The sequence below is a fragment of the Lepeophtheirus salmonis genome, chromosome 6 (assembly GCF_016086655.4).
Source record: "Lepeophtheirus salmonis chromosome 6, UVic_Lsal_1.4, whole genome shotgun sequence".
Classification (NCBI taxonomy): Eukaryota; Metazoa; Arthropoda; class Copepoda; order Siphonostomatoida; family Caligidae; genus Lepeophtheirus; species Lepeophtheirus salmonis.
In genome coordinates, this window is record NC_052136.2 from 50,709,577 (window position 1) to 50,734,266 (window position 24,690).

Genomic DNA, 24,690 nt, shown 5'->3' on the forward strand with positions numbered 1-24,690 from the left:
ATATATACCCCACCACAACCTATATTAAAGCTTCATTAAATTATCATTCACATATTACACAAGGTTATTAGAAATACAAGGTTAGACCATCATGTAATCGGGCTTGATAGAATTTTCAATTTAATGTATCGCACCAAATCCTGGCCAAGAAAAACAGATTTTGACAAAACACACAACCGCTCATCTACTACGATGTTGATCATCTACTACTTTAATATTGATTAAAAGCGTAGTGCAAGTCAAATATCAGTCGGGCACAAGTTATGGTATAATCTTGTATATCTTTGATATTCACCTTGATATTACTTACAATAATTAATTCGTTTCTAATACTGATGAAAGAATAAGTATAAGAGAATAAAAAAAAGAAGAACCTATTGATCCAGAGACGCTCATGAGCCAGTTCTAAAGAAAAAGGGGCTTATAAACATGATTATTTATTCTTTTACAAATTCAAACCCACTGTTGCTCCTCTCTCGTCAAAAACACCCAAAATTCTTAGGTACATCTTCACCAGCTCTTCCAAACCTCTAGGCATAACTGACCCGGAAGTCCTCACGCCATACGTTATAAAGATCACCTTCGCTATGATTTCTTGAATCTTAAATTCATCCTTGGCCTTTGGATTTCTGGCCACCAGCCAATCGGATTTTTTGGCTCAATCCTGTACGCCTCCCGGAATGCTTTAATAACATTCATTACTTTTAACGTAACGTATTGAATTTCCCTCTCAGTTTTACAGAAAGAGCACAGTCTTTCCTGCAGCGGTTTTTTATATTTGTTCAAAAATAGAGACGACGTTGCTATTCGGTACCGGAAGCACTTTTCCCTCAGATTAATGAAGGGGTTTCCCATACAGGCACTAGGACTATTTATCACGCCTTTGTTGGGTGGGAGCTCGAGCCTTTGATAGCGTTTTCTTCACCAAAATATTTGCTGAAGATATTTCTGCAGTCTTCATCAAAGTTGGACGAACAAATTGGGCCTTTAACCCTTCTAAAGGGATGTAAAATGGAGTTGATGGTCCATAAACTATATTAAGGGCTTCTGTCTTTACTGATATTATTATTTTCAGACAAATAAAATTTTGAAATGTTATTGATGTCTTAGCAATCTGGTCTCTTCCAATGTAAGTCAGATAATGTTTTTTTTAAATAGGACATCCCCCGAACATATCCTGGAGTTAAAATTTATTGGCTCATCTGTTCCTAGCAAAGGAAGAAGTACTTTAAGAGTGGAAGCCCAAGAGCTTGACATTTGTCCCCAATAAATACACAGCGTTCTTAAACATTTTCATAGTTTGTTTGGTCCCATAGCTATTCTATTTACAAAGGGGTATCCATTCATCCGATTGTATTCGTGTTCTATTCGCATTGCCCAAAAATCGTTACAAACTCTAATTCTTTTTAACCATGCGAGATTCAAGCTTTTCCATACCCTTTCAATATTTTATAGACCCAACCCCCAATTTCCTATGGTAGTCTCCATTCTGAAATTTGAAATATAGGACCTGTTTGAGTGTCACAGGATTTCCTCACGTATCTTGTATACCTCTGAAGCCGTAGTACACGAGAATGGAGTATACCTTATTATATGGGTTGTTTCCACGCAATGATCCTTCCAGGTATGTTTAGTTGGAAAATGTCGGAGTAGTCACCTCATTCTTTTAAAATATTCAGTAATCTGTTTCTATTTAGATTGACAACGGATTCTTCAACATTTTTGGAGATATATATGTCTAGAAGAATTGGTTGTATGAGGGTTTATCATCATATCTGGAAGTTGTTTTTTAATATACCATGGGTTGCAAATAAGTACTCATCTGAGTCTTTTCTATGTTTATTCGGAGTCCAGATTCAGCCTCAAATGACTATTTTTTAAATCAAATTCCTAGGAGCTTTGTATCATTGGAGTTGATTTATTAGAAACTCGTGAGATATGGAGACGAAGGCTTTTTCGAAATAAACGAGCAATATAGTGACATCATCTCCCTTTTGTTTTATGGTATTTATGGCATCTTTGATGGAACGAGGAATGTCCTCTGCCTATTTTACTTTCATAAATCCTTTCTGCCCAATTGGTATGTTGAATTCCATTGTTGTCTCCAGTCGGTCGTTCAGGATACCGGTGAAAATTTTGTATGTCGTGTTGAGCAACGTTATAGTCCTTTAGTTTGATATGTTAAGATTATCTTTTACTTTTTTTTTGGAATTAAAGTTAAAATTAGATAAAAAAAATCTAATAATTCCATAATTTCTTTTTACAATAATTCTAGAAAGGGAACAAGCTTCCTTACAAGTTTCTTAAAAAATTCAAACAGCAGCCCTGATATTCCGAGGACTTATATTTTTTTGTACATTTTTTTATATAAGAGCCAATTTCCTCCTCAGAAATAGGATGCTCATTACAGTACGAATTGTCCATTTCTTTTCGTTTCCCCGACAAAAGGAACATTTTCTCCCACTGTAGCCTTTTCGACATTTATACAGGCTTGAGTAGAACACTGTGACCTCTTATGAAATTTCACCTAGTTAATTTGTCAATATCCCATTACTTAGCCGTAGAGAATGTATTCCTTTTCTGCTCTTGATATATTTTTCCAGATACTTGAACGATGTTTTCTCTTTTAAGTTTTTTTTAACTAGGTCTTTTTTCGAGTGGATCATTCTTTCAAGTTTTTATATTCTGTTCAGTCCTTGAAAAATATCAACTCTACCATCACAGGTTTCATTACGTATTTCTAAGTTATTCCTCAAGTTTTTCATTCTTAATGCTTCTTTCTTCCCCTCGTTTTTCAGAAGGTTACCCGATCGTTCTTCAATCCTTAATGGAGCCGTTGTTGGGGTAAGTAAATTTTTTTCCTGTAATTCCATTGCGTTGTCGATTATACTTACATTTTTATTACAGATTTTATCGTCTTTTAGCAAAGACACATTCAATATCCAGAAAGATGTCAACATTGTATGTCTCTTTGTGAAGTAGGCAAAAATTGGGGAATGGTCAGAAATATGATGTGACAAGGTTTTATACTCTTTTGGCATATCAAATCTACTTTTTATTTAGATTCCTAACTTCGTTGTGCCAGCAAAAGCCATCTTTGGTGCAGTTGGGTTAGTCTTGATACCAAGATCCTCAAGGCCTCAAGGAGATAGATATTATGTCATCAAACTCTTCATCTCTGCCTTATTTTTCCAATTTTGAGATCCTTCATAGCTCACCGCATATCTTTTAGGAGTCGTTGTTATATTCAGATCCTCAAGCATGAAACTGTTGTCTTTAGTTGACCATGGCAACTCAGCAAAGAATACGTTAACATCCTTGTTCGGACCAAACACAGACATTATTCTTGTTTCCATTCCTAAAAAGTAAACATCAATGATGAAAAAAATTCCTTTGTGATCAGAGGCCATAAGTTGAGCATGTAATTTCGAAGAACGATTCACTAGTATAAGTATTCCTCTTGAAGGGTATGAGTGGAGGCGAAAAGATGATCAATTTTCCCAGGATCTGTAAGGCGTGTGTCTAATAAAACTGAAATATATGGGAACCCTATAGTGTTCAAGTAATAGAAGACTTTGTATAGAGTCAATAGAGTTTACATTATATGCTAGAACGGACAATTTCATGGTTAATTATAATTATCAAGCAGAAGGGATAGGCTTCCGGGAACTTAAAATATGATTGCTATTGTTGATGCAAGCTATTTACAGCTACCTTCAGCAAATCGTTAGTTATGAAAGATACTCATATAATCATTTATTATATATTGTTAATTTATTAAGAAGTAGTAGCAAACATTTAAGCTACTTGAATAATAATGCAAAACAATATTCTTTGAAGTTGTTAATTATACCAAACAACTATCGATATACTTTTAGAAGTACACAATAAAAATCTTTTTACGGAGTAATTGTGTGGTTTATGTTCAAATTGATCACACCTTCCTATTATCTATTAAATAATCTATCGAAAGTTATCAAAGTATTTCCTTGTAACTTTTCAATTTAATTTGTTTCCATTTCATGTCCATTTTTAAGAGATATGTATAGTAAATCATAAGTTTGTTACTACTCTACTTTTACCTTTATTGTGTTCAGAGATTACATACTTTTGATAGATTTTACTTTTAAAAGGGACACTTTAGAAAACTTTATAAATAAGAATTACATTTGATTTTTGATGAAATAGTTTGCTCCTGTAAATTATTTTTAATAATATAACATTAATGGTTATATATTTCCTTTAATATAGTTTAATGTCTTCTAAATAAGGCTAAGTAAGCAATTTTGAAAAACAATGATGTGTCATGTACACAAATGTTATATCCAATATAATTTTAAAAGTTTCATAATCAAGCATTAAGAATTTCCATTAAAATTTGTGAAAATTACTCCGTTTCTTATACAGTTTTAAACAGTTCGACAAGGCAACTGGTTTTATTAGATTGTTAAAAAGGGATTTAAATCATCCTATAACTTTAAAAAGTCATTAATCATTACTGTACTAAAAATACATTTATCTCAAATAAATATAAATATTTACATTTTTTTCTTATCATTGGGAACAATAAATGACTACATTAATTCATCATTTAGGCCAAAAAATAATATTTAAATGTTATTTCGTTCTGCAAATACAATAAATATGTTCAGTATAAGTGAATAAATATTTTATTTAATATTAGTACTAGATATAAATATTATTTCAAGACGTTAAGTGATAATAACTAACCACTCTGATATTCAATATATAATTATGGAGACTCTCAAGTTTGGAGCATTTATCGATTAGCAACCTACAATTTCATTGTCTATTGAGTAGAATTGTATATATATTTATTTATGTCATAGGCCTTCACTGTTCATTTATATTTCTATATATGCGACCTTACGTCAGAAATATTTCTAATTTCGGCATAATTTAAGGTTACAACATCATCTTAATGGTGCATATTTATCATTTTTCTACTTAAACTGGCAAATTACCTTTAAAAAAAACTTTATTAATTTTCATTGAAATGTCTTTAAAAAACATAAAAAAAAATTCACAATTATATTTTGTGTAACTTTTATTTTTTAATATGAACTAATTTACTATTATAATTATTATTTCTCTACAAAAGAAGATTCGCCTTAAATTTACAAATTAAATATTATTTTATAAATTATACTTTGTTCACATATCATATCTGTGTGTAAGAGATGACATTTTAGCACATCTCAAATCGAAATTGGTGATTCGAAATATGTCCACAGAAACATAGTAGTCATGTGCACTAAGTAAAACAATTTTGGGCAATCGTATTAGGAAGTTTTCAAAGTCCAGAAATCTTTAGACAGGAATTAAAGAATTTTGTAACTTCAACTCTCGATTTATTTATAAAAAGAACTTCTTCTGACAATTTTTAAACTTAACGAAGAAAGCGTTTACGCAGCAAAATCAGCCACGGAATCCACAATTTTTCTTTCAGTGGCTTTCTTGCAGATACTTGAAATAGGAATGATTTTCAACGCCAAGTAACAATATATTGGCGGTGTGGGGGAAAGAGAGGGTTATTAAATTTTGTATTGTGTGCCTTAAACATTTTTGTAATTATTTTAATAGATAAGAAGGTTGTTGGGGAGGCTTTCAATTTAATATTACTTGATGTCAATGATAAACAACGACATTTGGAATAAATATAATTAGTAGGTACTAAAAATTACTATGAAATTGCTATTTTTGTACAATTTCCTCTGGTCCAGATGAATAAGGAAAAGAAAAATAATTATAATTTGATAAAAATATCTAACCCCTGCAAATATAAGAGTTAATTTACTGTCTAAACTAGAAAATAAGAATATAAAATGATGTATTATCCTATTTTGATAGATATAAGGATCTTATAAAGATGTATACATGTATTTTAGTGGGTGTACCTGACATTATTCGGATTTATGTATTTTGTTGAACTACAAAACAAATTTTCAACCCCTATGTTACGTCTATTGATCTATATAATTAATATCAATCATTTTACTTTAAATCTGTACATAAATAATTATGCTAAAGTTAAACGAGATATTTTATATTAAATTTGAAAAAAAAATATTCAAAATTGCAAACACAAATACCAAAGTACTTTTTTTAATCAATATTTTTAGTAATTCCGTCTTGTATCATGATATAAATATCCTACTTACTATCATCTAATCAGCCAGTGTAAAACTGACTATGATATTTTTCTTTTGTTTTCAATATTATCTTTTTTGATCATTTATTTTTAAAATTTGGCACTAAACGTCACCCACACTCGTTATAACAGTGCCATACTTCGTAACAAGGGGTCACGCTGCTCTAAGGTATTAAACACAAACAAAAAAGAGGTTTTTACAGACAAACAAACATAATTTTCCTTATTAAACAGAAAGGAAATTAATTTATAATCAAGAATAAAATCCTAAGTTTTGGTATGTTCTATTTTAACAACTGAATCATGTCATTTACCATTACATCATCATTTTATTAAATTTTTATTACAAAATAAAGATTTACATTCTTAAAAAGCTTGGTTGCTTATTCCAAACAGATGTTCGAAATTAACAATCCTAACAAATGGTGAAAACTCTTTGTGTGCCTAATAAATTTGTAACCGTTCTCAATAATTAATGAAGAAACTTCTGCGTTTATGTCAGCTTAAATTTATTTATTTTATCACACTTTGATTTATGAGTATTGTTTTTATGCGACCTTGTTTTCGTAATGTATTCCTTGTATTTATAATTGAAAAAAAGTCAACAATTACTTTGTACTTAATTTTTTTACATTCAATGTAATGTACTCGTAATGAATAAATATACAATTGTAAGAATAAAAAATTATTGAAAAGTTAGAACTTTGAAGTACATTATTATTCATTAGGTATTTATTAGGTCAAATAGGGTAATAATCATTTTGTTGTGTTTTATATATAAATATATAACTTTTTTCCTGCTTATTGTTGAGAGGAGGTAAAGGTGTGGGAATACATATAGCGTCTATAAAGGAATAGGAACAAAAATGGAAAAATAGGTTCCATTAAAAAAAGCACGTGACTTGAAAATAAATGGTGTTCAAAAATTATATGTTATATAATCTATTTTTTTTTACTTTCTAAGTTACGGAATTAATATAAAGATAAGTTTGAATAGACAGAGAAAGCAAATTGAGACTTGTATAACAGAATGTTTAAGTACAAAAAATAAAAAAGGATAAGGTTAATAAAGGAAGAAGAAAAAGGTTTTGAATACTGAAATGGAATCAATTAGTCTTTTCCGAAGCAGTGGTCCAGATACAGTGTACCTACTTTAACATTTGAAGTTTTTTACAGAGAAAACAACTTATCTTATACTTGATAGGGATGTGTCGGTTTAAGCACTAAACCGTGCGTTCTAGTTGATAAATCGATCCAGTGACTCAATTCAACGATCTTACGCCCATTTGAAATATATAATGAGTAGGCTATATTAGCAGTTGAATCGATGAAAAGAAAAGAAAATCATTTCAACAAAATACTCTTCTTCAAGTCCAATGAATTTAAATAGCTGAAACTTGCAAAATGTCTAGTAGAGCACTCTTTGACTGTGTCAGGACTTAATCAAAGCCTACTGTCATTTTTTACCTTTATACAAAAATATAAACTCATCTAATACTAACATTGTAGGAAAATCTACAATTTTTAGATTGCTGACTATGACTATAATGTATATATATATATATATATGAATATATCCAAGGAAAAGGTAAGCGTTAAATCCCTAAAAAGAAAACTATGTTACACTCTTGGCTCCCAAGGGATTTATATACTTTTTTTTATTCTAAATCCAATCTGATATAGAGACGCAATTCAAGATATTATGACAATACACAAAGTATTGTTATTGCACTTTGAAATTAAATATATATATAAAGTATTTGTATTTCGGTCAGTTTTTGTCGTTTACCTTCCTTTTATTAGTGATTTGCTAATTCATTAAAATTAGATATCGATGAATTATCCATAACACTATTTTTAAAGCCACGGAACCCCCAATTAAATACAGTAACCATTGTAACATATTGACTTGGATATATTTTCATATAATCAAATCACATTTGTTACAACAATAATTTTTAAAGCCAAAGTCATACTCTAAAATAGTCTATAAAATAACCGCACCATTTAAAAAAATGCTATTAAAATAGGCAGTTTTCTTAATGGTTTCAATGAAGAATCAAATTTATGTTTCAATATTCCACTCCTTAAACTCTCCTGGGCATCTCACTGTACCCATAAATCCATACCAATTATATAACACATAGTAATATTAATTGTAAATTTCAACCTTTTGACCAATTAAAAAAAAGAATTTGAATTTAAGGTAACTGGTCAAGTAAATAATAATTGATATCAATTTTTATTTATTAATTAATGTTATAAAACTGTCAAGTGGCGGTATTTTCATATTTACTTGGGTAGGATATTCTTTTTTTTCTCTTTTTTTAATCCTTTTTGTCAAACGAAAGACCATATTTCTTATATGGCCTTTAGATGTGAACAAATTCAATACAAAATAAATTGTTCTAATATTTCCTTTTTTGTACAGCAAGCAGCTTAACTAGATTTTATTTGAGTTCAATAAATCAATCTTCAGAACGTTAATATGGGTCAAGAATAGTTTTATGACAGTTCTTAAACTTATAAAGATTGGTCTTTGATGATGTAACTCTACTTTATTTATTCTTTTTTGTATCAGTCTTAAGGACCGTTCCTAAAACTGGAATGGACCGAACTGCATAAATAAGGACTAACACAAAAACTAGTCCAGAGTATTTCAAATCAACAGCTGACAAATAATGAAGAGGAGTGATTGATATACCGAAAATAGTGTTCTGGTAGGAATTAGTCAAAAAGTTTGAAAAAAATGACGTAATTGATTAACTCATTTTTTAATTTAGGTTATTTTTGTTTTACTTTTTTGACGAATGGGTTGAGAGAGTGTGGATATCACTCTAAAGAAGTTAATTAAAGATTTATCAAAATTATATTAAAAAAATAAGGGGAAAAAGTCTTACAAATAAATGTATTACTTTACAATATGTAACAACTTTTGACTTTTGGATAAAAGTCAAAAGTCTACCATGGTTTCAAAATGAATATTTTCCTCCCTATCTTTTATATATAAAATTACACACCACAAATTGTAATAATAAAATTCCCTCACATCATCACATCAAACTCATTCATTAATTCTTCTCTTCTCTCTCAAAGTGTTACCACAATCAAATATTTTTTTTTTTACTCCAGAGATGGAAACTAATATCAGTAATATATATATATATAGGTGTGTGTTTGTAAGAGCTTATGAGATGAATACATAAGTATTTCATTTCCTCGATCGAAATATAAAAATATTATTCTTTCATCTTAAAAAACTGTATAATAAACTAAAAATTATAGTTTTTTTATAATCAAAACTTTTTTGTGAATTTATAATCATTATCAGTTAAGTAATAATTGATTTTTATTTATAGGGACACAAGTTTTAGAATTCGGACATTTAAATTTTATTTTATACATCACAAGGGTCTTAGGAGATATTTTTACTTACAGAATAGGAATACTATAGTTGCATAAATTATGACCAAGATGTAAAAAAGACCCTTCTCGTCAAGCGTGTAATATACTGTGAAGACGAAATAAATATTAACTAGTTTGGTAAATGATTCATATACGTAAAAGTGATGAGTAGATTTCTACTAATTCTAATTTGTTTTTAACAAAAAAAACAGATTGCAAAAACAAACACAATTTTAAGTGTATATAACTGCTTTAATGAAATAACAACAGCATTCTTCATTATCACTACGATCAAGGTGTAAAGGCGAAGCAAGCGGCCAAAAGTTGTGCTACTTATGGACCCGAAAAAATATCGAATGTAAATGCAAAGTGGCGGTTCCAACGATTCCGTTCTGATAATATGGACGTCGAATATGTCTATAAAATAATGAAAATCGTCCAGTTGAAACGGCATGTGAGCCCTTATTCAATGTCAAGTAACTGAAAATTAGACAAAAAACCGTTTGGAACCATCTTAATTGAATAATTTAATTTTGGTATAATTATGTTAATTTTTATTGATAATTTTTGATCTATGTTAATTTTATTGTCAAAATAAAGCGAAAAAACGCTCAAAACTTTTTACTTCACATATTGCAACCCGTATTGAAGTCTTTAAAATAGTTAGTGGAATGAATCTAGTAATCAACATTATGGTGGACCAAACTAGGGATTCTCAACAAAATTGCCAAAACTTAATAATAACCCAGGAAGAAAATAAAAAATAAAATAGAAGTTTTCTTATATTTAGGGCTTGTGAGGAATCTTTATATAGTTATGTGTCAAATTTTAATGAATTTGTACAGTACAGTTTTTTCTTAGAATCGTTTCCTGAGACTTTTGGTCCTTTGGATTGTCAATACTAGAAACTATTTAAAAAAAGAAGATATTTTGTTAAGTGATGTTACCAAACTTTAAAAGTGTTTAAAACTTATATGCAGGGCTGAACTTGATCAAATCGATAGTTTACTGCACACGACTTCAGTCGTAAATAAGGATTGATACTACACTATCTTATGTTGACTTAAACAAAGAAATTTCTCAAAAATATATGTAATTTTGCTTAAAGCATGAATGTCTTGTTTAAAAAAAAAATTAGTAATCGTGGTGAGATTAAAAATCACGCATAAAGGAGTGTTGTAATTCTAAAAATACGATATATTTGCTGATAGTATACTATAGTATTTTTTTTTCCTAAAATGTTAGAATTTTGAAAATAAGAAGAAATTATAAATAAGATCACAAATACCTTGCAGTTAGACATTATACAACTTTTTTGAAATGTATACTTACCAAACTTAACAATTAACATGATTTTTTCAGTTGCAAATGGTTTTATGATAAGAATAGTGCACAGCAGTATTTAAATTTGGAGCCCAATTTTGTTAATTCGTAGTTGGAAAATCAGTAAATTATTGGTTAATCGGATATGTTTTAAAGGCTAATCTGCCATAATTAATCACACAACATCTGAAGCAAGTAGCATCTTGCCAATGTCTAACTTTTTCATCATCATAGCAATTTAATGCATCAAACAATATTTTTAATTTGTAGATTAATTTTTGTATCGATGAAGAATGAGATTTATTTTATGGATTGTAGATGTAGCTAGGTTTGGAATTTTAATTTTTGAAGTTTATATTGACAATAAATGATCAAATAATTAAACAAAATAATTAAATTATTACCATCAAAAATAATATTGTCCTCTTCATACTCAAAAATAATATTTAAGAGTGAGATGCAAACTCTAAAGATAGAATATGATCCTTCTGTCAATGAGAGGTTTAGACTTTCTTGCATCTATTTTATGATTGTCGAGAAGTTGCTACGTTTATAGAAAACATAAAGAGTTTAATAAGAAGATAATACGACCAAAACCTAACTCGCTCCCAATTGGTTCATCGCTACATCCTCTAGATAAGTGGAGTAACGGAAGATACAGGGTATCATATCTAAAGTATTCTTATTTATTCATTGTTAAATTTAGTCCTGTTCCGTGTGGTCAACAAAAGTATGTTTAGAGGTATATCGAAACGTAGAATGTGATAACTTATGTTCATCTTTAAAAACATTATTAATTCTGGACTTGTAAATAACTTGATGATCAAAGTAGTCAAGTCTGCTCAAAAAAGAAGAGAGAGGACGGACAAAGAGAAGACAAATGTGAAAAATGTCCTTCTAGTGATGAAAATTGTGTACATAATGGGCATGTTAAAAAAAAGAAATCGAATATGGTAAATATGGTAACCCTGACAATCTGAAGAATGTTCAGGTACAATGAGCTGTTACAATGGAGGAGGTTAAGAAATAAATAAAAAAGAACATTGGTATGAATTACTCTGATGTTGATCCCCAATTCTACAATGAGGCCAATAAGAACTTTCAATTTTAACTCGCCAACAAACCCTCAGTGTTACTCTCTGTCTTTTATGAGCACAAACAAATGTTCAATCAAGCTTTGAATATAATTGAATCTATTGAGGAAAGCATGCTCATTTCTCAGGAGTTAAATAATAATGACAACGTCTTAGGAAAAGAAAATTAATTCTTCACATTACCAATTAAAAAAAAACAGGGCAGCTAAAAAATTCACACGATTTACATCACTACCTATACAACGCTTGCCTATGTTTCAGACCGTTATTTCTTTGGATTTAATAATAAAAAGAAATCTGTTATTAATAAATTAAAATGCAATGTTCTCAAAATTTGTTGTAACTATTCTTAATGATATGTAGTTTGTTCCTCAATTGGTAATAATAATAAAAAAGAGTTAGAAGTTAAGTTTTCTGTAAGAAACAATACATTTATTAAAACGACCTCTCTAGCCACGCCTTAGTTTTCAATAGAAGTTAAGTAACTTAAAACTATATAAACTCAATTTTTGTAATTATTTATAATGAGCAGCAAACTTTGGCTAATTACCGATTATTCTCAAGCTACACATTGTAAGTCCTAAATCAGTACAGTCCAAATATACAGGATAGGGCATCAAAACGTGGACTGTTAATAAATGTTTATTTTCTCATTACTATGAAAAGGTTAAGGAATTATTTTTTGATATTCTGTTTCCAGCTTACTTTTTACATAATTAAACTAAACTAATCATTTATTAATCTCATCATCACGAGCGAGGAACAAGCAGAAAGGCAGTGCATCTCAGACTTCTGAGATGCTGGAGTTGATGTGATGAAGATTACAGACTTTGTTAAGAGTTCTAGCAGCCTGGTTTTTAGTTGACTAAAAGAAAAAAAATTAAAAAAACCTATCCAGGATATCAGGAAGTGGAGGGCATAATTAAAAAAGGATACGAAGTCATTTTTAAGTTTGGAGAAATATATAAAGGAACATCTCACTAAGTCAATTGATGGTATGGCCAACTACTTCTCAGTGGCTCCTAGGACCGTTAGGAGGGTCATAAAGTACAACTTGGGAGGTACAAGAAAATCATCACGTGGATAAAGCAAATGGGTCAATTGTGGAAATTTTCTAATACAAGAAGATTTTCACAGTTGATCAATTCCACAACCACCGGAATGACCGCTGGCTTACGGAAACAAAAGAAAAGTCTAAGGGGTTTAACAAACCAAATATCTGGCTCAAAAAATGCTCCTAAACGTTGCAGCCTATGATGCAAAGAAGATGCCTCTGTTCTTTTTCAAGGTTACCCAGAAAATCGGCTAGGAGGCCTACTATAAGATGGTTAGCTACACCATCTTGCCATGACTGAAGACCAACTATCAGGAGGGTGACTACGTGTGGACTCAGGACGGTGTCCCCTCTCACACGTCCACCCAATGTCAAAAGTTCTGCTCAGATAACATGGCCCGATTCTGGCCCAAAGAGATATCCCCCCCCCCTTCCTCACCAGATTTGAACCCAATGAATTTTTATATATGCACTTTAGAGAGGAAAAACGACATGACCTCACATCCCAATGTTGACTGCAAGGGACAACATGTGAGAGGAGTTTGTTATCAACTCCTGCTTTACCTTCAGGCAACTTTTAAAGGCTGTGATTGATAATGAAGGTGGCAATTTTGAGTAAAAAAATGTTGTGCAAAAACTTTGTCTTCATGTTGTGTTACCATTATTTTTGCACCCATTATATGAAAATATAATAACAATGATGTATTTCTAAATCCATCTCTCGAGTCCACGTTTCACTGCCATACACTGCATTTTTTTTAAACTGTACAAAATTACAATAATATTAAATTACTACTTTTTGAAAATATACATTTATTCATTTTGAAGATTGTTTCACCCAAAATTATACATTTTTAAAAGATTAAAGGATTTAAAAAAAATATTCGATTACTCATCAAATATTGAAATTTATAAGCCTTCAATCAATGTTTTTTTCATCAGAAATAACCTTGATATTACTAAAAGAAATGTATGGGGAAATTTCATTATGTTAACAACAAATAACTTCCTTATAAATATATGTCAGTCAGAGCACTTATGCAATTTAAATATTTTTTTATAGTTTGCTTTGAATAGACATTATCATTGACTTAGAAACAAAATGCAAAATTAAAGGGCTTATTAGAATTTAAGTCCTGTGTAACATATTTACAAGGTTGTTTAATGTTTTAACAATGACTTAAACTCACTACGACAATATTAGCAAATTTTGATATGGCTAAATGTTATTACATTTAACTTTTTGTACTTCCTATATGTTGCATGTAATTTAATCAAATTCCCTAGTCGAAATTGTATCATTATTCATTTCCAATAAATATGTGGAAAGTTTGATGCCAAAATAGTAAAAGTAACTTTATTATTTGTTGAGTATATATACAAAAAATCAACCCATTTATTTACTCTTCAGCATGAACATTGCTAGTCTTTATCATATAGTGAAGCTTAGCCTTACAATTATCTACAACGTAATATAATTACTGATATATATAAAGATTTATTTTTATATATAAAGTCAAACTTGGGTATAAATTTTTTGGATAAAAAATAAAAGTACTACCAATATGGATAACAATTTTAATTGGCATAAACTACTTACATGGAAGAAACAGGGAGTAAAAAATCTGCATGTAGTCAGTTGTTTTTTACTTCTGTTTTTATCAAGTGTATAGGACTTTATGAGAAATAAAATTCCATCGATGTTTTTCTTTTTATAGATACATTCAAATCTTAACCTGATCCATCAAAAACAAGGTCTAACCAACATCAGTTACCCCGAAATAGGAAATTCCAAAATTACTAATGCATTTCCATAGCCATATAAAAGTTGTGTTTTTTTAAAATAATTTTTATTATATGAAAAATCAAGATATAGCTTTAAAAAAAAAAGCAGTTTTCCACTATCAAATATGTATATTTTTTTTTGAAAGGAGGGATATTGGTTGGCTTCAGAAAATTTAAATTAGAACGCCACTTATCCTAAGCATTTTTTTAACTTTCACCTTAAAAAATTGGCTTTATTACGAAGTACCTTCCTTAGCATAGTAGTACTCATAATATTAAGTCGATTACACATATATAAACTTACAGATTCATATCCAAAAGAAAAAGTATATTCTGTTATAATAAAATATTCCATTCCCCCGTTTGTAAATCCTTACTCATGGAAAAAAACATTGAAATTCACTTTTGAAGTTTATTTTAACAAAAATGTCAATTAGTTCACCTTAATTTTTTTTATAAGTATGGACACTTCTATTACGCAACTCATTTTATAATAGGTTATTAGTTTTACAAATAAGTTTATAGGTTTGAAATGGTCCATTAATATTATGTGCTGTGTTTTTGTCTTTTTGTGTATGGAAAATATAAGATTGAGCAATAAAACTAATGTTTCATTTAATATCTAGAGGAACAAACAAAGTCACAAAATCATGCTTGTTTTGGACCAATAGGGGAAATAAGACAAACAATCAAACGTGAAAAAAGGATCAAATTGAGCCACTTGGTATTTTATAGGGAAACTAAACCATCTACTTCCTACAAATTAATGTAACAGCTTGTCACATAAATAATTAAACTCGACATAATTTAACTTTTACGTTCAATGTCAGTTCCTAAAAAAGGACTCATATTTAATTCAAGGTTGATGTTTTTAGTTTGGGTAAATTTATGTGAAATTTTATTTTTAATTTGGAAGCATAAGAAGGGTTTATACTTTTAATTTTCTATCATTTTCCAGGAAACTTGACTGCCTTAGAGTGGGAATAATTTTATGTCTATTTAAAAGTAAGATAAGTGTCAAAAAGTGTATCTACTAAGAAATATACCATTTTATTGAAGATATGGGTAAGAAAAATACGACACAACCAGCTATTTCTGCAGAATAAAGTCAATATGTGCATTATTAAAATGTAAATAGTCTTGCCGGAATGAATGTATAAAAACAGAAGCGTTATTTCTGAACAATTTTGTATAAATATAAATATTTGGTAGTGTAAATTTTATGTAAAAGCTCCTGAAAAATCTATATAAAATTCTATTAAACGGTTTTTATAATTATTATAACGATTATATATGTGGAAATCAGCATGTTGCCGAAGAAAAAAGAAATGATATTGGAATAAAATCAAAATAATTATTCCTGAAGATAATATCAAATAATGCTATTATAGAGAGCTAAACATAAATTGAAGATATATTATCAATAAATAATAAAAACGTTGTTCTTATGTTCAATTCTGTTATAGCATACATATTTTAAATGAAATTGAATTGTGTATGCCTCTAATAAGATCGTCTCCAAAATAATAATATCCTAATGGAACGATATGTTTCAATGGACAAAGTGCTCTAAAAAACTAATTATTCAACTTTGTAATTGTTCTATTTAATCAGTAACGATAATGAGGAAAAGGAAATACTGAATTATTAAGATATACATAAATCCTAGTCGAACCTTACTTAATGCAATAGTTCAATTAATATATGAAAACAAATCTGCCATTAATGATTCCAGTATGAAGAAATTGTAATTAATGTAGTATTATAATTGAAATGATTAAAATTTACTGTTTAACTTTTATGTCACAATTTTTTTTTAATGGTTGTATTTGATTATATATGAATATTATGAAATGCATTTAATTATTTAGTAACTCTAGAATAATTATCAGTTATAATTTTCAAATAAATATATTTAATTAACTACAATTTTTTTTTTTAAAGGTCACGTGTATAACATTGTTTAATATATTCAAATGTATATAAATTTAGGAAAGTTTAGTTGTATTAAACATATTTTATACAAAATAATAATACAATATTATATTTTAACTAAGATGTTTGTTATATTCACAGTCTAATAAGCAATTGACCATATTATTATTTTCAAATTTAACAAAATAGTCAAATAAAATTTTATTTGCTCAATAAAAGGAAATAATTAAAAAACAACACCGTAAAAAGTCGTTTGAATACCTTAATTTTGAAAAAAAACTTGCTTTTTAAACTGCTAATTTAAACAGAAATGTAATTTATGTGACAATTTTGTTTTTTTTAAATAGTTTTGTGATGTTCTAATATTTTTTAAAGAATAACCTTTTGATTATATTTCCTAAAACGGTTTAAATTCACCTCCAAAGGTTTCTTTTTATATCTTTTTAGGCACAATGCTAGAAAAACGAAATAAAAAGTTATTTTTTATAAAATGCTGTACTATTTACATTGTTTGAATAATACAAAATATAGAATTTTTAAGGATTTTTAATCGAATTGCAATAGCAAAACAAATCAATTTATAAAATGCGTCTTGTATGAAAATTAACAAAGAATGATATAAATTATTTAAAAAAATCAAATATGTAGAAATTAGAACATACATTGGAGGGCATAAGTATTTGATCGCTTGCCAATTTTTTAATTGAATGGGATGGAGGTGTAGAGACCGACTAGGGCACTTTATGACCTTAATATATTTCGTTTTGGGTCACTCACTTCTTGACATGGTCCTATATTTTGGGTCATTGTCGTTCTAAAAGACCTATTACACTACTTTTTTTTAGTGACCTATGCCGAAGGAAGGATATTGTTGCCCAAGATTCTCTAGGAAATCCATATTTTCTTCAATGTGGGTGAAGTCGTCATTTGTAGTTTCTGACAATTTCTCATCTCAAAATCGAAAGGGATACATTTCTTATTTTATACAATATGTATTAATATATTTTTTGCACTTTCTTTTATAGTAACTAGAGTAGGTTTGCCCAGCGTTGCCCAGGACATTAAAAATTAAAATTAATTAAAAATGATTCTACTTAATATATATATCAAAAAATAAAGACCTTAAACTATAAGCGTTATTCTAGCTGTATATTGGTTTTGGTATGTATCTTTGAGCCCTTTTTTATAAAGAGACAAAGTAATTTGTCTATGCATTTCCCAGGACTTTAAGAAAGTATACTTAATTCAGAATTATTTTAAAAGGAAATTATGAGGCTTAGAGAAGAAAAAATATTTAAGTTGAACTATCGTTTGCTCATCTTTAATACTATTGTAAAAAAACCTTTGTCTTATTCTGTCTTTTTTGTTATCTTCTCTAAATCTTATAATCTCCTTTTTAAAAACTATGCAAAGATAAATGCCAATATGCAGCATTTATCATTCTTAAAATTTTAAGTTTTTAATTTTTTTTGTTATATATGAAATAGTTGTTTGTTATTTAAAAAATGATTGATAGAAAAATGCTATTTAAACATGGAAATGGTCTTGAAGGCCAAAATAAATTTTACGGAAATAATTTAGGGAACCTTAAAAACCTACTTAATATATTTCAGCAAAATCTATTCACTAGTTTCGGCCTGATTCCCGGACAAACACATTAAATAAATAAATAACTTCATAGCACATATTGGCTAAAAGGTTTACATTATGTATAATAAATAATTGTGAAAAGAGTTTGGAGTATTGATAAACATATTTGTGAGAAAAATAAAAAAATTGTTATATAGAACAACATATTCATACACAGGATTAATTGGCATATTTCTTTGATGAATGATTTGGCTTATCTTTGCCATAACATTTGTGTGTATTTTAATGTTGAATATAAATCATCTTCCTAGAAATGTAAGACATATGATTCATAATAAAAGTGTCATTTGACATTAATTTTCTATTTGTTATCATAAAATATTTATATTATATTTTATGGATCTAAATCGTCATTTCTCTCCTTCATCTTAGAAACTCATCACATTTTCTTTTTTTGTGGTATCTCGAGTTGTTATATTGGGTAATACTTAGAGTACTAGTTTTTATGATAGAATGGGAAAAAAGATAATATTGTACATCAAGATGTTAATATAATAAATAATGGAAGAAAGAAAATAGGTTTTGAAGTGATTCACAAAAAAATTTAAGTCATAACATTTTGTCTCATGAAAATGTATATTTTATGAGATATCTTTTTATTTTCTACAAAGGGTATAGAGGTTGAAGATTTATGCCAAAAAACTAAAACATTTATATTAACTAATATTTCAATGCATATGAAATTAAGCTTTAAAAAAGTTTCTACTGTATCGATTTGAGAAGGGATGAAAATTGTAAGGAAGTTATAATTTTCCTATCTTTAAGAAAATTGAATTTAACTATCGCATGAAGTATAGAGTTTAAGTAATAACAAAAATCTATTTTTTTGTTGTTACCCTTGATCTTAATAATTTAAATAAAGTAATTACCTGAAACATATATCCAATAATGAGATCTGTATCTGCAGGCACATTCAACGCATGTTTATGAAGAATTTGTGTTGTTATCCAATGACAATCAAGATAAGTTCGGACTGTGCTTCCACCTTCAATGCTGCAATGGTAGAATATTTTTATTTATTTTTCTGTTGTAAAAAAAAGTACTATAAAAATGTCAAATCAATGAAACCATAAAAAGCGGCATAGATTTTTTTCTTTTCACATGTTTGATTTCTTCTAAAAGATATTAAAAACCATATGGATTTGTCGTGTATTGGCTATAAAAACTTAATCTAAGTATCATAAAAATAAAATCATAAATCCAATGCATAATATGGGTATATCAGTAAAAATAATTTGATCATAAACTTAATAAAGAAAATTATGAGCTGTCGTATCTGTATCTATTAAATATAAGTAAATATTTAGTATGCATATGTTTTATTTTTTCCCTTCACAGATAACTACTTAGATTTAAATATAACCTATATGTATGAATATATCGATAGATAGCTATTAAAATTGTTTTTTATATAATAAATTATTCAAAAAAAAAAAAAAAAATTGATTAACTGATTGATTAATAATTTAAATAAAATACTTTTACATTTATTTTACTTTTGATTGAACATATATTAAAGGCTGTAGGTTAATGAAATGGATTATACCTAATAAAAAAATTACATTCATTTTTTGTAGGAAAAACAAAACTAAACTTTTATGTAACTTTTCAACATAGTCTCTATGTAACTCTACATACTTCTTCTAGCAAAGTTACAGACATGATGTGTTACAGAGATAAGAACATTGCTAGGGCAAGTGAGTAGAGTTAGAAAGAAACTAAGTTATATAATAAATTTAAAAAATAACATTTGTTTTTTTCCTCTCACAAAAACACCTTCATCAAGTAACTCCAACGACAGTTAAATAAGAACTGTGCGTCCAAAATGGGTAAAACTTTCAAGAATATCTTAGATATTATTGAAGTGTAACTGTGAGATAAATTTTGACACATAAAACACAGTTGGATAATTTTTACCTTTTCTTAGTCGCTGTTTATTTAAAATTCACTTATATTTATCTGAGTATATATTTCTCTCAAATGGAGGAACGGAAGAAGATAAACACAACTTAATCTCAATATGACTAATGAAAAACGAATATTGATTTGTCTGCCAATTTTAATTTTTGGTCTCTATTTCCAAAATATAATTATAATGGTAGTGGTTAACTATTTAATATGATAATCGAAAACTATTCTAGTTGAAAATAGTTATCTACATATGATTGTCTAGTATCATAGGTCTGACTACAAAAGTATATATTTCACATTACATATATAATTTTAATAATACGTTTTACACACAATTAAACTACCAAGCACTCATTATAAGCGTTATTATGTCGATTTTTGATAGAACAAGTGTCAAATTAGAACTATGCTTCATTGCTTTTGGAACCTTGGTGGAGTATTGGGCAAAGATACAAAATACAACTATGATCTCATACTCCACAAAATCCACCAACAACGATACAGACAATCGGGAAGGATCTATAGGGCAATAAGACATAATTCTACTTAACCATTGCTTCACCAAAGATTGACTTAATATTTATAAAGATAAAAATTCAAAACAGCAAATCAATTTCGAAACAGACATATATAGGTTTTTAATTAAGTAAAAACAAAAAATTAATGGTTGATTTGTTCCGATTTAATTATTTTTTTTACATTGAGACAGCTGTATTAGTTTTTTAAATACTGATACTTAATTATAGAAGATATGTTTACCTTATGGAGATCTGATGCCATTTACCATCCCCCACTTGAGCTGGAATATCTATTATTTTGGTTCCATTTGAAAGAGCATGGATCAATTCCAAGTGACCCCCTTCATTTAATTCCAATGAAATATATTCCTGTCTTGAATTACGAGCATTTAAACTGAATATAATTCCCTATAGTAAAATATAAAATACGATAATGAGGTATAGGAGCCACTAATAAAGGAAAAAATATTATATACATATGTAAGTATTTATTTATTTAAATACAACACTTGGCAGCGTGTCAAAGTCCTTAATTAGTTTTTATATTTAGAAACAACTTGCCAAAAAAAAGTTTGCTGGTACAAGAGTTTTAAATTATTTCATTTAACATTTTGGAGGCAAGCTCTATGAATTAATTTATATTTTTTAACTGAGGAAAAGGTGGTAAGTAAGATTGTTTTCTTTTCTATTACTTGAAAGACATCATGATAGATTTGATTGGCAAAGTCACTTTTAGCAGAATCATCATCAATCTTTATCAGAAAAACGATACAGAATCCAGAAAATATAATATTAATAATATTAATTATTCTTTATTATTCGCCATTGGCTGTTTTTGAGTAATTTGATCAATATACAAAAATAAATATTTTCTATATATTGAGAAATACTTGTTATACAACCATTCAAAAGTTTCAAAGGTAATGAGGAGTTATTCTCGTTATTAAGAAATATATCTATGTTAAATTTCATCCCTTTAAAATTTTATAAAATGAGAAGTTATACTTTGACATACTTTTTTAAGTCACATATTATGTTAAAATTGAATCTATTTTGTATTTGAATTATAAAAATTGTTCAAAGAGATCAAATATATAGTTACGACTCCAAAACAAGCTTAAATGGAAAAATTTAGCCAATTACAATATTCTGTAATTTTATATATTTAAAATATACTTCATCAGTTTGTATTGGACTATTTTATGAGGAGATATGACTTCTTTAAACTAATGTTAGTATTGAAAAAGAATTACATTGGAATTTGATCATTTTTAAAAATTTATTGAAATAAAATTTGATATACATTTGAATTTCTTTAATTATAAGCCGTTGTATAGCATTTTCATATTTAAAATAAAAATAATTGATTACGTACTTCAGACTCTTCTGTAGGCTTAAGAGTAAGGAAAATTGTAAAATCCTTTGGAAAGTCCTGTTTGAAGGCTTGTCGATAAGGAAGAAGGAAATATGATCCTGGCTTTATAAGCCATGAACTACGATCCTTAGTTCTATGAAATGCGGAAGGAGAGGGTTTGTAATATCTTTCCTCTTTAACGGAAAGAGTATCAACAGAGCCTGAAATAAAGAGAGATAATGAAAATAACAATAAAATATTTAAATAATCTTATAATCTGATCATATCATTAACAATTTTTAAAATATATATTATTAAGAGCTACATCCTATTAAAATTATATATTTTTTGAGCAAAAAAGTGTGTATATTCTTTTATGAGACAAGAAATGAACGCTTAAGGAACACAAATTAATTCCAGTAAATTAATTTTTTTTTTTGCTTATCGTTCGTATAATTGCATGCATATGCCTAATGTACATAATTATGCATATTTTTATTTTGCATAATGTTGTCTTCAATTATCGTAAATCATGGCAATTAGTTATACTAAGAATAAAAAAACATTTTTTGAAAGTTTTTGATTTCTAATTGTAACAAGGGCGATACTTTTTGTATAATATAAAGCTCACAAATTGTTATGATATTTTAAAGAAACATGTCATATTAGACAAGTTTTTATCTCACATATAAATGTAATAATTAACAACTGTGATAAATATAAGTTTTTTTTTAATAAAATGTGCTTATAAAAATCTCTTATGAGTATCAAAATAGCAGATATATTGATATTTACACAGAATGTCTACATATATTGAGATATGACATGTACTCGTATATTAATATCATATATGTACTTCAAAATAAGAGAAGGATCACTTGCAAATAGACGTTCTATAGAAACATATTTTCATTAAGCTTCAATATTAGATTAGATATATTATGGGTACATACATTCAAATGTAAAATTATAAGATAAGTTTTACATTTTATTGAAACACAAATGTAATACATGGGCTGAAAAGTATCGGCTTAACAAAGAAAATACGTCTTATTTTTTTTGTTCAAAATTGTTGTTTTTAAAATTATTATGATTCATTTTATTGACTGAAGTCCCCATAAATACCTTCCAAGACATTGCTTAGATTAAACAGTACTTTTCCAATCAAAAAGCAATGTAGAATTAAAACACCATTTTCTTTTGTGATCAATTGTTTTTAAAATAACAAAAGTAGTGTCGAATCTAGCACAATAACTGACAAATTAAGGAACAGGTCGTTGTGAAATTATAAGAGCTGTCTTTTGAATGTAGGTACTAACTGAAAATAATGTGAATGATAAAAATAGCGCCATTTCTGTGTCATACCCGGAACTTTTCAGCCTCTGTGTTAGGTATATTGAACATCATTGGATTATTATTTCAACTTAATTTGATTAAAATGTATATTCCATATATATAAAAGTATATTAATATGTTTGAAACAAATTTTGAAGTAAGGAAATGAATTTTTAATTAAAAAATATTAGAAAACGCTTGGAATATACATAATTTAGACAAATCCATAAACATTTTTTTAACCGCTTTGGTGATTATAGTAAAGATACTTTTTAATATAGATATCATATGTATATATATATATGTATAAATAGTCATTTTATCTCACAGCTTTCCTTGAAAAAGAAAGAGAAAAAAGAGCTCTCTATATTATTTACCAATATATAGTCAATTACATTTTATTTTGTAGTTTTATTTTTTAATGTTGAAGTATGTTTATTAATACTATTCTACAAGATATTATTCGAATTATTTTACATCTCCGAGACATTTCACTAAAAAGAGAGAAAAAATGGCTCTACATTAATGGGTAGCTGGCCAACTTTGTCATTTCTCCCAACTTTTGGATAATTATTTTTTTTGTATTTTAAAGTGAGCTGAACACCAATACGTGACGATTTTAGGACAATCGACAATTTACAAAAAATAAAGTCAAACTCCTATTATTAAATATCATCTTTAATATAAATAAATAAATTTTGTTTTAGGTAATATCAAGTCGCTTATAGACATTATGTATTTTTGGTTCATATTTCAAAATAAATAATATACTTATTGAAAATATAAATAAGCAATTCTCTTGATAATTCCGACTAAACAGTTTAACAAATATAAAAATTCTATAAATTTGGAAATTTTTAACTATATAAATACTAGAAAACAACAAACTATTCATTAAAAATAGTGGAACTTTAATATATTTCAAAAATAAGCACGCAAAGCTTCATATTTTATGATTAATTTTCAAATTAGTTATGAGAGTTTGTTTTTATTTTCTTAAAAAAGATGTTAGTTATCTAATATACCCAAAATACTAAGAAAAAATTTATATAACTCACCAGTTAGATTTTAGGAAAGAAAAATATATTTAATTTATCTTCATCCTTCCATTGATTGTAGGATTGTGCCATTTTTATATAGTGATTCTTATATAT

At 27.9% G+C, this 24,690-nt stretch overlaps 1 protein-coding gene across 1 annotated transcript in view; it reads right to left on the reverse strand.

Annotated features, from left to right (window-relative positions):
- LOC121120523 (uncharacterized) overlaps positions 1-24,690 on the reverse strand; it is a 222,038-nt gene that overhangs the window by 43,905 nt on the left and 153,443 nt on the right. Inside the window, exons 5-7 of the mRNA XM_040715404.2 lie at positions 22,223-22,422; positions 21,089-21,255; positions 19,288-19,411 (exon numbers count right to left, since the gene is read on the reverse strand). Coding sequence (XP_040571338.2) covers positions 19,288-19,411; positions 21,089-21,255; positions 22,223-22,422 — 491 coding nt within the window. The remainder of the gene's footprint in view (positions 1-19,287; positions 19,412-21,088; positions 21,256-22,222; positions 22,423-24,690) is intronic.